This window comes from Bactrocera tryoni, chromosome 2, assembly GCF_016617805.1.
Source record: "Bactrocera tryoni isolate S06 chromosome 2, CSIRO_BtryS06_freeze2, whole genome shotgun sequence".
NCBI classification, from domain to species: domain Eukaryota; kingdom Metazoa; phylum Arthropoda; class Insecta; order Diptera; family Tephritidae; genus Bactrocera; species Bactrocera tryoni.
The window spans coordinates 23094003-23109906 of record NC_052500.1 but is presented as its reverse complement, the minus strand read 5'-3'; the positions used below and the strand labels follow the sequence as shown (position 1 = coordinate 23109906).

Sequence of the window (15904 nt, the reverse complement as noted above, 5' to 3'; positions counted from 1 at the left end):
AGTCGGACATTCCCCGGCAGTCAATACTAAACTTCCCAGAATTTTTTACCTTAAAAGTCTGGTGTTCGAAGGCAACCTGAAATTCATATGGAAGATGAACTTAATGCTAATTGGGGCCAAACAATATTTATGCGTGTTATTGCCTTTATATTAAGTAAATTTGTAATATCCGAGGGTTGAGGGTTTGTATTTTAACGAACTTTTACATTTTTATGGGAAGTTCAATATACATACGTATACAAGTATAAGTATAAGAAATCAGGATGGGATTTTCGGCTAATCAAGGTCATGGATCAGGCTTAAGAAACTCAGCCAATGCCTATTATTAAAATACCTTTTTTTGAAATGAGATCTTAAAGCTAATAAAGTATTATAAACCGAACTACACACTCACCTGTTTTCTCCTCAGTTGGCGTTGTGGTTGCTGCCGTTCCCAATCTCGACGATAAATTATGCAATTCGATTTTCTTGGTCTTCGCCAGGTTACCGAAGAGATCCGCGCCGCCCACAGTGCCCACGGCAGCATTATCTTGTGGCGTCACTGTGGCAGCGCTGCCACTACTGCCGCTACTACTCAGCACTTGTGCCAATTTCTTACCCAGCTGCAACGCCATCTGCTCATCCGGACTGTCCGACTCGAGCTCGGGACTCGTATCGGGCACTAATTCCAAGTATGTCGTTTGTGAGACGGACAAATGGGCTACCTTATCGGCGCGATGGCGACGCTGTAGCTCGTGCACAGCACGTGCTGTTGTCGGCGAGAGTATGCCCGAAGTATCGGCCGATGTTATGCTGATCTCGCTGATCGGTCGATCTTTGATAAGCGTTGGCAAATCGTTGAGGCCACGCGCTGCCAAACGATTGTATGTGCGTAAGTGTGTACGTTTGTCCGATTCATTTGCTGCTGTCTCTGCACTGTGTTGCTGTTGCTGTTCGCCAATGCTACGCGGTGATATGGGGTCTGTAAAGAGTGAATCAGAACTTGTTGACAATTCCTTAAGTAAAACAATATCATAGTTATTGTGTTGTTGCTGTTGTTGTTGTTGCTGTAGTTGTGGCTCTTGCCGTGCACTGTGGCGACCGGAGGAGATGAGCATGTTGTTGTACTCATCATAGACTTCCCCTTCATCGAGTGCGTCTGCAGCGGTGCCAAAGCGATTTTGAGTGGAAAATTGTGCCGCAGCAGCGAAAGTGAAGCAAAAGGTGTGGAAGAACAATCAAAAGTTAGAGAAAAGTAGTGCTTTTCATTTTACTTTACTTTATGTTAAGTATCTTAATATACTGAAGCCAAGGTAAAGGTGATAAGGAGGTGAAATGTTGCGGAATTCCTGTTGTTGGGTAAATGGTAGTTTCCGATTTTGTAGTGAGCGAGTGTTCATATATTTTTTTCTAATTAAAATTTTGTCTCTAAAAACACTACAAAATAGAGATGAGGTCTGTAGTTTGAGCGAAATGATTTCTAGTTTATATAACACATGATTAAGTTAATGAGTCTAAATTTTCATTTTTTAATAAATTAGAACTGAATGATTTAAAATATAAGATTTTTTCTATGGTTTTTGATCTCTAAAACTAGAACCATTTTACGTTATTATCGTTAATGATTTCATTGTATCCTTTATATTTGTGGCCAAAAAATACTCCTAAATTAACCTTAAAGTCTCTTCAAAACTTTTTTTGCGAAATAAAGTCCTTCATCAGACTGAGCTATGAAGGTTTTCGAAGAGAAACATTTGTGTAACGAGACAAAATTCAGTCCACTTCTGTAATAGATAAAATTCATAGGACTACTTTTGTAAAGCGCATTTCAGATTATGTTCACTCCTTATAATTTTTATTCAATAGAGAGGTCACTGAAATTATCTTCAAAAGTGAGAGACCAAGAAAAGCTTTGTCTTTCATAACACCACCTCAAAGCGGCACCAATTTACTCTTCGGCTCAATTCAACTAAATGGTTTATCGTTACATTATTCAGAAGATGCGGTTTCCGAAAATGTTTTCAAGAAATCTTCTTTTTAGTAAAATCTCCTAGAAAAGTGTTAATGAAATTAAGAAATTCCTGCTTTAAGCACAATAGAGAGCTATATTAAAATTTTGTTCAAAGTCTTTCGAGGTGCGGAAACTGAATGAATATGATACCGGGTACACTGAGAGAGAGAGAGGACCCCAGCATCTTAAAGAGCGCTTAAAGAGCGCTACGTCCAATTTATAGTCTTCATAATCGTCCTGTCAGATGAACAATTGAGCATCTAGTGGACAAAGAAGTTCCCGTAGTGTTGAGAATATGGCCGCCGCTAGCGCATCAACTGAGGTAGACCCAAATCAGTCTCTCACACGTCTTTCCCAAGCGTTGGGCATCTCTGTGACGTTGTTGTGGCGAATTTTGCGAAAAGATCTTGGTCTACATCGTTACAAGTTTAAATTGACGTAAGAACTGAAGCCGATTGACCACAAGAATCGTTGTATATTCGTGAACTAGGCTGAGCAACAACTTGAATGTGATCCGGATTTGCATCGAGAAATCATCTTCAGCGATTAGGCTCACTTCTGACTCAATAACTTCGTCAATAAGCGTTATTGGTCAGGCGGCAAACCACACGTACTCCGTGAGTCACCGAAAAAATTACGGTTTGGTGAGGTTTGTGTGCAGCGGCGTCCTGTGGCCGTACTTCTTCTGTGATGATCAAGACCGGCACGTTACTGTGAACGGGAATCGCTACCGCTCAATATCGAATAATCGAATATTTTTTGCAATATTTCCAATTGCATGATATGGACTTGGACATTATATAGTTCCAACCAGACGGTGCCGCACGCCACATAACGAATGTTACAATCAATTTTTTGAAAAGCTAGTTTAGTGAACGTGTCATCGCACGAAATGAATTGGTCGTCTCGGTCGTTCGATTTGACGCCGTTAGACTGCTTCCTGTGGTGCTACGTCAAGTCTATGGTCTAAGCCAACAAGCCAGCGACGATTGATGAGCATCGTACGAATATCGAACGTGAAATTGCAGCAGTATTGGCCGATTTATGACTAAAAGCCGTCGAAAATAAGGTTCAGCGTCTGGACTTCTGCAAGCGTGCCCGTGCTGGCCATGCAAAAAAGTTCGAGTATCGGTACCATACATAATGACATCGAATGTACTTTCACAGGAATAAAGACTTTCATTGATATCCTAAGCTGTTTTCCTTTTTTTGTTTTAAATTTAGCCTCGATGTCCGAATTTCTTCCCCCATGTGTACAAACATCAAGTTTTCAATCGATATTTGACTGCTTCCGAATTCCGATTGGGTGTGTTTTTACATCAAACGAAATCTACTTGCACAATTAGTTTAGTTTTTAATAAATAATGATGCCTATCAGCTATTTATAACTATTATGTGTTTACCCAACACACACAGGAATCTATGTGCGATCCACAAAAAAAATCCAATAAAAATTTTTCAAATACTTGTGCGTTCACAATCAATCTTACTACAGAACATATGCTTGGAATAAACAATTAAGCAAAAGATTTATGACATCAAAATTTTAATATGCGGCAAATTTATGAAACCCCTTTTTTACCGAGCTGAGAGATGCTACACATGGCCTATATGTATGTACATACATACTTGTATGTACGCAACTTTTTTTTATTGGCGACCCACACATGACAAATAGAGACTTTCAGCGACAGACGCAAAAGTGACAACGCCAGCATAAACAAAAGTCAGTTGCCAGAAGGTGACGGTGAAGAAAGAATGTAAAAAACAAACTTCCAGCGCTTAAGAGAGCCCCAACGCACATTTACATAGCACGAATATGAGGAAAAGAACAACCAAAATATAGCGACTGGAAGGTAAAGTGGACAAAGACAGAGAGAAGGGCCACAGTAGAGCTGTCAAGCAGGGTGAAAAACAGCCGGTTACTAGCACTGAGCCGGACAGTAGAAAGTATGGTGTCTTAAAAACTAGAATAACAAAACAAAAAATCGAAAAAAGCGATTTACAGAAGAAAATAGAAAGAAGTAAGACATTAAAAAATGACCGGAAACGTGCTAAGGTCGCTAGCTGACAGCCAAAGGTCATGTGTGGTATTAGAAAGGTATTTGGCATACTCATAAACACAGTTGTGTATAAAAAGCTGCACATACGTACATATATGTATGTAATATATTAGCCCGATTGCGATCCACAAATAAACTGTGCCGTAAAAACTGCGCTTCTGTCGCGCTTTGTTAGTTTAAGGGACGCGTTGGAGCATCACACGCACATACTTTTACATAGAGTTCGTACATATACATACATATATGTATGCATGTCTGCCTGTATTTAACAATTTGCTTGTAATGCCATTGGCAGACTGCTATTAGTGGTTACTCGCTTGGAACTGGAATTCATAACACCGGAGTCGGTGAACTGCGGAGGCGGTTGCGTGCAACATGACATGGCTGGAGAATGACCAAAACGTTATACCTAAGTGGCAGCTAAATATTTAGACGAGTTTGCATACACACGCAGTGCGCTATATGCAGCATAGTGAGAGAAGCTCACAAAACAAGAAAAAATAAATTAAAAGTTGTGTTGAACAGTGTTGGTGTGGCTGTAGATGTGCTGCGGTTGGGTGAAGGGGCATAATGAAGCGCTGGAAAATCAGTGAATGAAAAGCATGAAGCTCGTAGTTGGTACTAATTATCGCAAATGTATAAGTTACATATATGTATTTACATATGTATTATATTGGAAAATATAAAAAAACCTTTGTACTCGTAACTCCATTTCTCGGTGCTAGAGATTTCTAATGATTCTTTTTTACAAGACATTTTGGTTCATAATTCTTTCGTTTGATTTTAAAGTTGGATAAACATAAATTGTTATACATACATTTTCTATGTTAGTTGAATTTGCTTATTACATTTTTGTGGGTCATAAGAGTTTTGGGAATTTTTTTGATACTTCTGGAAACTCTACCGAAAAATATTATTTTCAATTAAAGGAGAATCGGATGATCTATCTTTTAGGAGTTTTTGTGAGACACAAACACAAATTTCTGTCCAAGTGATATTCATTGACTTTGGATTAAAGCACGAATATCTCTTCAAATTAGATTGACTTTGGATCAACACTCCGACCTAACTCAACCTAAAGGAGACAACTCTTTTTAGCTCTGCTGTAATTTTTGTTTTTCTTGATCTCTTTTTTTACTAAAAATGCCATTTAAGATTCCAAGAATGTTATAAATCTGAATCTCTACGAAGCTTCGATACAACGGATGATCCAAGTAGACATAGTTTTTTGACAGATCACGCTTGGGTCGTGTCAAGCTGTCATGTTATTTTTGTTCAGTATTGTTTGCCATTTCATCATGGAAAGACTTACGTCTGAACAACGTTTAAAAATCGCCCAACCTTATTACGAAAATTCAGGTTTTGTAAAGAATGTGTTCCGCGCGCTTCACTCAACTTATGGTCAACATCTTCGGCATACTGAGCGTACAATTCGCAACATCATTACCCATTTGAGACCCAGCATTCATTATTGAATAATATTCGACCAAATAGGCCACATCCAGTACACAGTAAAAAAAATATAGCAGCCGTAGCTGAGAGTGTACACGAAGACCGTGGAGTGTCGATTTGGCGTCGTTCGCAGCAACTCAGATCGCCGTATTGAGCGACTTGGCGCATCTTATGTTGACATTTTAAGGCGTACAAAATACAGCTTGCGCAAGAATTGAAGCCGCTTGACCTTTCTAAGCGGCATCGCTTCCCTCTATAAGCTCTTGAAAAGTTCCTAGAAGATCCGTTCAAGACGTTTTCGAGCCAAAGTTTGCTTAGCGAAGAGGCTCATTTTTGGCTCAATGGGTATGTAAATAAGCAAGATTTCCGCATTTGGGACGAAGAGCAGCCTGAAGGGATACGAGCGCTACCATTTCAACCAGAAAAAACAGCGGTTTGGTTTGGTTTGTGAGCCGGTGGAATCATCGGTCCTTATTTCTTTAACAATGATGCCGGTGGGAACGTATCAATGACGACCGTTATCGCGTCATGATAACCGACTGTTTGATGCCTGAAATTAAAGCTCGTGATTTCAGTGACATTTGGTTTCAACAAAACGACGCCGTTTCCTACACATCGCATCAATTAATAGATTTATTTAGAGAACACTTCGGTGAGCAGATAATTTCAGGTTTTGGGCCGGCCGTTTGGTCGCCAAGATCGTGTGATATCACACCGTTAGGCTTTTTCCTGTGAGTATATGTAAAGTCTAAAGCCTATATGGACAATCGCTTCGATTCAGGCATTGGAGCCCAATATCACGCGTATCCTTCACCAGTTATCAGTCGAAATGCTCGAAGAAGTCATAGTAAATTGAACTCAATCGATGGACCATCTGAGATGTAGCCATGACTAACATTTGAAAAAGATAATCTTCAAAAAATAAATGCCAAAGAATTGTGTTCAAGATAAATCTTAGCCTGATAACCAGTTTGCGGACACTGCCCCAGGAAAGTCTAGAAGTCTGATTAATCAAAATGATTTTAGATAACCATAAAGAGAAGTTCTTCGAGATAACAGGCACTCGAAAGATATCAACTAAACGTCTACATCATATCATTCACGAAATTTTGGGTATGCGAAAGTTCTGTGCAAAATGGGTGTCACACATGCTCACTTTTGACCAAAAACAACGGCGAGTTGATGATTCGCAGCAGTCATTGGAGATGTTCAAGCATAATAAACCTGAATTTTTGCATTGATATGAGAACGGATGAAATATGGCTCCATCATTTCACTCTGAAGTCCATTCGAGAGTCATCTAAGTGGACTTTACACGATGAATCCGCTACAAAGCGTGGAAAAACGTAACAGTCGGCTGGCAAGGTTATGGCGTCTGTATTTTTGGATGCGCCTGAAATAGTTTTAATTGATTATCTTGAAAAAGAAAGGATCATCAACAGCGACTATTACATATCGTCGTTCTCACGACAGTCAACTCTACATAACCGGAACGAACTCGAGCTTTTATACGGTCAAATACTGTCAACACTACAGAATTCTGAGCAAAATAGGAACTTCTATTACATAGCAATATTAGATCGTTTGAAGGACGAAATCGGCCACATTTTAAGAAAAAATAAGAGATGTTTCATCAAGAGAGAGTGTCACAAGTCAGTGAAAGCATTGGCAAAAATTCATGAATTCTGCTTCGAATTGCTTCCGTACCCACGGTATTGTTTAGATCTGGCCCCTAGCGACTATTTCCGGTTCTCAGATTTCAAAAATGATCGCTGGGAAAACATTTTCGTCGAATGAAGCGGTGATTGCCGAAACTGTGGCCTGTTTAGAAATAAAGATTAAATCGTACTACAAAAATGGTATCGAAAATTTGGACGTAGCGATAATCAGATCGCTTTATAAAGAGTTTAGAAACTCTAACAAATAGTTCTCTCGGCAGGGTCTACGTAAGAGAAACAGCTCCGGATTTATGCCAAGGACTCGCTATTTGGCAGCGTTATTCATCTTTTAGTTGACTCTAACAACTATACCAACAAGCTCCAATAAGACGGCTTTATGATCCCACAATTTAATATTAAGGTGCTGAACATTGTAGAACTCAAAGAAGACGGATATTTGTTTTTTCGATTTTTTCTTATTTCCGCGTATTTTATTTGTATTATTTTACTTATTATTATTATTTTTTTATTATTTATTATTATTATTTCTAATTAAATTACTTTTTATTATTATTAATATTTTTATTTTTATTTTGATTGCTTTGATGTCATAATTCATTTTCGATTTTTGTGCCATATTTTTTATATTCTTCCGCATTTATGCATTTTTGCGAGTGCAAAGGTTATGAAATCACATGAAATGCAATATATGTATATATGTATCTATATATGAGGGTATGTATGCATATTATGTATATATTCACTACCTTTCACACTACTTTAGCAACAACTAAATATATTTTTTATTTTTGCTAAGCACGCAAAACTATTTTCTTTGATGTTTTCATGCACTTATTTTTTCTTCTTGAACTCTTTCATTTCATCACTACCACAATTTGAACCTTTTCGTTTGCCCACCTGTGGCTTCTTTGCGTGTAATTGCACTTTCTGCTCCCACCGTCTGCTCGTTTACACTTTCGGCTGGCTCTTCTGCTTTCGTTCGCTGCTCTCCACGATATTGAACTTCAACACGTTTTATGGCATTCGCCGTTTTCCACGATTCTGTTTGTACGACCAACTTGCGGACGCACAATTTCTTCGCATTCTTTACACGCTTACCGTCGGTTACGGATTTTTCCGATTTTTCCAATTTTTCACTATCAACACACTGATCCACTGAGGCATTAATTTCAGCTTTAGCTCGTTGCCTCTGATATGTGTACCGCTGTGGCTGGTTTAGACCACAATCGGCAGCAACAATTACATTAATCGATTGCGCCGCGTCGCTGTCTTTGTCACTGTCAGCAATGAGACTTTTTGACGTTTCAACTCGTTTCACGTAAGTCGCCGAACCGTCGCCTGTGAAATGTAAAGCATTACTGAAGTCACACTGGAAATTAGTTTGTGTGACTTGTAGATTGGCAGTTGTAGAACACGGTTTGAGGCTCCAATTGGAGCTGTGCCTGCATTGTTGCTGCTGCTAACGCTGCTAAGCGCAGAGAAAGCAACAGCGGTAAAAAAGAGCAGCAGCAGCGGCTGCGTCGCGTTATTGACTGTTGCGGCGCTTTTGTTGGAGCGCCGTCAGTGTTGTTCATTCTGTCATTTTCGCACTGCTTTGGAGAGTTTAAATGTGTGTGCATATAATATGGCATATGTAATGAGCGGCTTTGTGGTTTGGTGATTTTTAAGGTGTGCTACATGCCGTTTTCTTAAACAGTCATTTATAGTTGCGTGCCGCAGTTGTAAAACGGAAATAAAACATACACATGTGCGCAGTATGAAGGTCCGTCGGGGTCAAACTTAATCAAATTAATAAGCTTCGAGTTTTAAGTATGTAAAAAATTAGTCAGAAAGCAGAGGTCATGTCATTAACGTGTGTAATTTACAGTTAGCCAGTAGATTTTAGCAATGTTTATAGGTGTATATGATCACTTAGCGCAAGGTCCATTGAAAAATCTCCGGCCTGTCACACTGATGGCCCAGAATTGAATTTATATGTTACTTAGTTAACCCTAACCTTGTGAATTATGATCATTTTGAATGCAGCAGCTTTTGTTATTGTGAAAAAAATAGATAAACGGGATTTGCTACAGTTAAAGAAAAACTTAGCTTGATGATGAGTTCCGGACACTGCACCAGGAGAACTAACCATCAAAGAATCTTATGCTAAGTTTAGACATGGTGAAATGAGCATCGAAGATGGTGTACTCAGTGGACCCCCAAAGGATGTTGTTACCGAAGAAAACATCAAAAAAAGACCATATAATAATTTCTGAGGACACTAAAGTGAAGATCTTCGAGATAGCAGGCAATCTAAAGATATCAACTGTACAGCTTATCGTTCTCGAATATTTGGATATAAGAAAGATCTGTGCAAAGTGGGTGAACTCATTTTTGACTAAAATGAAGTACAAGTTGATGATTCGGAGTAGTGTTTGGAGATGTTCAAGTTGAATAAACCCGAGTTTTTGCATTGATATGTGAGAACGGTTGAAAAATGGCTCCACAATTTAACTCCGAAGCGCACTAGATAGTCGTCAAACTAGACTGGCCACAATGAACCCGCTCCAAAGCGTGGAAACATGCAACAGTCGGCTGGCAGGGTTACGGCGGCTTTATTTTGGTATGTGCATGGAATAATTTTTACTGACTACCTTGAAAAGAGTGGGATCATGAACAGCGATTATTACAAAGCTTTATTGGGCTGTTTGAGGGACGAAATCGTAGAAAAGTGGCAGCATTTGAAGAAAACTAAAGTGCTGTCTCACCAAGACAATGCAGGGCGTCACAAGTCAGTGAATTTGATAAAAAATCCAGAAATTGGGTTACGAATTCATTCCGCATCCCCCGCAATCTCAAGATCGGGCTTTTAGCGACTGTTTCCGGTTCTTAAATCTCAAAGGAATGCTCGTTGGGAAGAAAATTTCGTCGGATGACGAGATGATCACCGAAACTAAGAAGAAATGACAACTCGTACTACAAAAGTGGTATCGAATATTTGGAGGGTCACTGGAATCAGTGCATCGCTCTCAAATGGAACCATGTTTTACTACGTTAGGGGACTATTCAATTGACCCGTTGTTCACTTTATAAGGTTACTACCTACAGGATACTTTTCCATTGATCTGTTATTCACTTATTAAGATTTCCGAAGTTTTCTTAAAAATATACGAACAGATCAATTTTCATTTCTAGTCCTCAAACTAACTTCATGGTTAAACTATGCTTCATAATTTCGAAAGTGGTCTATTACTTAATGGGAACTATTACTACATAGTAGAAGTTTAGACTGACTTGAGCCTCTTCTCAGCTTTTTACAATTTCTAGATCACTTTAAGGTATTTCGGAAGCTCTATTACGATCTACGGTTGTTGTGCTCATGACTGGGAGAGCATTTTAAATACTGAAGAGACAATAGTCATAAAAACGAGTAAATGTTATGCCTAAAAAACGAAAAGTCATTGAGCACAAAGCTGCTGGGCAAATTATCCAAATCAAGAAATAACCAAGCTTATGCAAGGGCCCATTACAATATGAAGCGCTTGAGATATGATAACGGTTGTGTACTATATTGCATACAATTCTACACAACTCTACACCAGCATCTACATAAGCTCAACACTGACAACGCGCGCTCTCTCAACTAAGCCTCTCTGCTATAGTGGTTCAGTGAGCACTTGAGTACCACGCTCAACAACACAACCGGCTTGCTGGTACCACTACACCTCTCCGTCACATTCAATGCGTGTTTCATTATAGCCCTACGTTTCGTAGCGGCTTGTTTTTGTACTCTACCATTTTGCTTTGCGTTGACATTCCAATTGGTGGCCGCGTTGTTGTTTATTGTCGGCGTCGTCGATAGCGCTTGGAAATCTTCCAGCGACACGGTGGAATGAACTGTTGTTGCTTCCATTTGGCCAGCTTCCAAGGCATGTTTTCGTGTTTGTTTTGCTTGTCTGCTTCTAGCATTCGTTGTCTCACGCGATATAACACCAGCGTTGTCCACATTGTAGCCGTCATCATCATCGTAGTCTAACGATTCACGCTCTTCGTCCGTTGCCTCAGCAGCGTCGCTGTATACTGTGCCGCCAACGGCTTCGCTGCCGCTATTACTGATGGCCGCTCTCGCTGTGATGATCGGCTTGTGGGTGCTGCGTGTTCAAAATCTCTTGTTGATCTTATTTCTTTGCTTGTCGTTGTTGCTGTTGATTTTGTTGTTTTCACTTGTTGCGCTGCTGTTATCGCTTGTTCTGTGCTTGTGGTGTTTGCTTTTGGAACAACTGTCGGCGTTTCTTTTGTCTCAGGCGGCTTTGCTGCGGGTCGCTTTGGCTTGGTACCTGTCAATTTCTTGTTATCTTCTGTGGTGGCTGCTTCTACTGCCGTCGTCTCGTGTTCCACTTTTCTGCTGAAGAACTTCGATATCTTTTTCTTTGTCGTTTGTGGTTTTTGACTTTTTCCTGTGCGCGTTTCGGATTTATTAAAATTTTCAAAATATTGTTATTGTTAGCATCTCTTATAGGGATTAAATCTTACTTTTGATAACGCAACTTGAACTTTAACTCGAAAACAGGTGGAGAAAGTCCGAACATAACTGCATGCAAGTTATTATAGTACATATGTAGATATAAGAAGGCTTTTAGATATCTATTGTATATAAGAGGAAAGAATAATACATTCTAGTAGAACAATACTAAACTAAAGGTTTTTAAACTCGAATACAAATTTCGTATGACTGATGTTATGAAAAACTAACGGCTTCACAACTCAAATACTAACTTCTTAATAGTGATGTTATGATGAGAGTGATATGGTAGAAACATATACTATATAATTATAAATATATAACAATTAATTGGTTTCACCGCGTCGGTATTTCAAATTTTCAAAGACACCGAACTTTTCAGCTAGGCACTACGAAGGAACTACCTTTCTAAATCTCAAGATTTCGAAATACACAGTTGGTGATGTAAGTATCTCTTTATCTCAAAGGTGTGTAGATCCTCATGATGTCTAGATACTGATGTAACTTTTTAACTTAGAGATCTCTAGATTCTGACGAAATATATATTGAGCATAGATTTCCCAACACTCAACACAAGTTTTATTCAAAACGTAAGCCCTCAGAAGCAAGGTACCTACCAATATTTTCAGATTTGTTACGACGATATCATAGAAAAAGATTTTAAACATATTTTTATATGAAAGGTTTCAAATGTCATCAGAATTCTACATAGAGTTGGTTGATATTGTATGTATAGTATATAGTGACCTCTTGACCTTTTCTACTTTTTTCAGCATTCTATTGTGGAAGATAAAAGTGGTGGTACTTTACATTCAACATAGTTATAACATAGTTATTAAAAAGTTATTTTAAAATCCAAATTTTAAGCGACCTAACTCGTTCTTCATTTACTTGAGTATTCTTTTGGTTTTTCAGAAAGTTCTATATCATAAGTGATCATTATACATCAATAGCTTGAGGATTAAAGTCAATCCGAATTTAAGCGACCTGACTCGTTCTTCGTCTACTTGAGTGTTCGTTTGTTTTATCAGAATGTTGTATTTCGTAGGTGATCATTATACATCAGGAGCTTGAGAATAAATGTCATTCCGAGGTTAAACGACGTAGCTCATTCTTCGTCTACTTGTGTGTTCGTTTGATTTTTTAGAATGTTACATTACATATCAATAGCTTGATGATAAAAGTCATTCCAAATTTAAGCGACCTAGCTCGTTCTTTGCCTACTTGAGTGTTCGTTTGGTATTTCACAATATTGTACATCCTAGATGATCATTATACATCAATAGCTTGATGGTAAAAGTCATTCCGAGTTTAAGCTACCTAGCTCGTTCCTCGTCTATTTGAGTGTTCGTTTGGTTTTTCGGAACTTTGACTTTGTGGTTGATTATTACACATCAATAGCTTGTGGATAAAAGTCATTCCGAGTTCGATATAAAATAATTAACAACATAGCTATGTTATATAACATATTATAAAGAATCTTTAGCAAAAGTAGATCGTACGTTTAATAACCATTTAGATGATATAAGTTCTCTTTATTCTATAGGTTATAATAACTATTATTGAGCTGGGAGACCACATTTGGGGTCAAGGTTCCAGACATTTGTATACTATTCTATATTTAATTTCTGTTCCTACGCTTTTCGTCAAAAATTAATAAATTTATGGAAAAGTTATAATAATTTGTATGAAAGAAACTAAATATTTCTGCAGAGAGTAGACACTGTATAGGAAATTTTTGAAAATTTTCTGATTAGAAAAATCTATTTCACTTACACTTTTGGTACTCTTTAATTGAATTATTAATGAAATCAAAGAGGTTGATATGTATAGCAAATTGTAAATTAGCTTAATAATTTCCATTGTAAGGTGAGCATATTTAAAGAGAGCTTCATCCCTTATATCCTCGATATGTTTCTCGCCGAATTTAAACCTTTTTTCCTGAGTTCTATTCTTAATTAACATTTACAAGGTTTACCCTATTTTGCTTTATGAAAATTTTAAATGAGTTGCATTTCTATAATTGCTCAGACATTCATAAAAAAACGCACACCAAAGACTATTTCAATGCCATGAAAAATAACTGACTCTATGTCCTGTGGTCAAGAAGCCTAAAACTGGAGCTGATGAAAAATCCCTGATAGTGTACTCCACCACCAACCTTCTCCGCAAGCTTCTAATCTTTCCAAAAAAAGCTCACCGTCCCTCATCTCCAGCGAGTCTTACCTTCCAATGCCTCCCATGAAGGTGTGTTAGCGGGGAAACGACAAGTAAGGCTAGGCTCGGCTACCTGGTAATCCTATTATTATTTGAGTGAAATCGAAGTCTCGAAGATTCCATAGTGCGCAGCAGGTATCTAAATACCCAGATTCGTTAGTTTAAGTTCACTGCAACAAGGCAATCAGCGCCATATTTGTTGCGATTCACCACCCTTTGCCGATAGCTCTCCGTCAGCAATACAGGGCAACAGATGTCTGTCATCTTGTTATTGGTAGGTACCTCGGTACTTAAAACTGTCAAAAGATCGAAGACTCTGTTGATGGTAGATGGGACTTTGGGATTTTGTACTTTCGAGTGAGTAAAATTAGTTCAGTCTTACTAAGATTTATGGAGAGACCAACCCAGTTGCTTAAAATGCTTAGGTACCCCTGAGTTCGCTTATACACCGTATTTAGAATTTTTCCCTCAATTCTGAGAGCTACGTTATCCGTATAGGCAATCACTGGACAGTCGAATTTCTCAACCTTTTCCAGAATATCATTGACAACCGTGATCAGAACTGGCGAGAGAACTTCAACTTGTGAGCTGGCCCTACTTACTTACATACCGTTATGTCTGCGCACTGCGCCATTTTACTATGATTGTTCTATCGTAGAATAGTTTCAAAACTATTAGCTTCAGATTCGATAATCTCAAACCTATTCAAAGTTGTAATGACCGCTTCCAAAATTTGAAGGTCTGCGCGTTAGTGAAATGTCTGCAAACTTCTTGTTCCTTATGGTCCTCTCGAGACATGAGATTAGATATACAAGGCAGTGCCAGTAATAGGTATGCGTGGCGCTGATTTCACTTCCACTGATAATAGTAGCTCATTTTGTTAGTTTCGAGGTCATCGAACTCCATTTAAGAAAAAATAATTGTTAGTGTTATAGACGGATACCAATTTCCTTTGGAACTTGGAATTTTCCGAGGGGAATCTTTTAGTTTATGGAACGATTAGTGCAGCTATTTATGAATTTTTCTATGACACCTACTTCGTTAAACGTTTGAGAATTTTATATATCCTTCCCTTTAGTGAATGAAATAAGCTCACATCATTTAGCGCCAAAAAGTATGCAACATAAGTTTTTATTGACTAAATTTTGTGAATTTAGCCACTAACACAAGACTAAATAATTTACCCTTATCTATAAAATTGAGTTTCCTTAGACATCACAGTTTCGAGAAAGAGTTTGAATTTATAATCAGTAGCCACTATGGATTTCAATATTCAAAATACAACTCTGCATAAGTTTTGTTTTTAATTTGCACAAGCGCTACGCTTATGCAATCAGCATACATAACTGTTTTATATCCGTACGATTATAACTGTGCATTTTAATATGCGCGAATTTATCGTTTGCCTATGCCAGATCGCCTGGCGAAAAGTTTATTCTCACACACATACACACTCGAACGCCTGCGGCAACACACGGGAGTTGTCAATGAGCGAAACAGGCAACCAAGCGCATTCGGGAGCGTATGCTCCGCAGCCACGGTATTGATGCACCGTTAGGTGTTGGGGCACGCGTGTGGGTGTGTAGCGGTGCATATTTTGCATTTTGTGCAGCACCGCCGGTAATGACGGCAATGCAACGACATAATTCGGTAGTTGTGCAGCGTTCTGTGGCAAGTTATACTAACTGTAAATGTACATTCAATTACAGTCTCCCACACACACACACACACACACGCATGCGAACCGTGGCACATAAATATGGTACACGCCAGCGCGTTGTTACGTTGCAAACTTAATTGACCACGTTTCAGCTGCGAAACTCCCCGGAGCGCAACGCAACGCAACACGCCGTAACGCTCAACTCGTTCACAACGCAACACCGCAGCAAAGAATCAAATTCACGCGGCAAAAGCGCAGCGGTGGGTAGTGGCACCTACGCACACACATACCAACAAACAACAGCACAAAGAGAATGGCTGAAAAAATGAATTGGAAACCGAT

General features: G+C 38.7%; 1 protein-coding gene across 3 annotated transcripts in view; it reads right to left on the bottom strand.

Annotated features, from left to right (window-relative positions):
* LOC120767376 (protein cappuccino) overlaps positions 1-15904 on the bottom strand; it is a 73582-nt gene that overhangs the window by 41122 nt on the left and 16556 nt on the right. Inside the window, exons 1-3 of one of the 3 annotated variants that reach the window (XM_040093354.1) lie at positions 10959-11176; positions 8082-8522; positions 395-961 (exon numbers count right to left, since the gene is read on the bottom strand). In XM_040093354.1, the coding sequence (XP_039949288.1) occupies positions 395-961; positions 8082-8522; positions 10959-11076 (1126 nt within the window). In that variant the 5' untranslated portion in view covers positions 11077-11176. Of the gene's footprint in view, positions 1-394; positions 962-8081; positions 8523-10958; positions 11177-15904 lie in introns of those variants that run through there. The other 2 variants (XM_040093356.1, XM_040093355.1) reach the window with 2 other exon arrangements.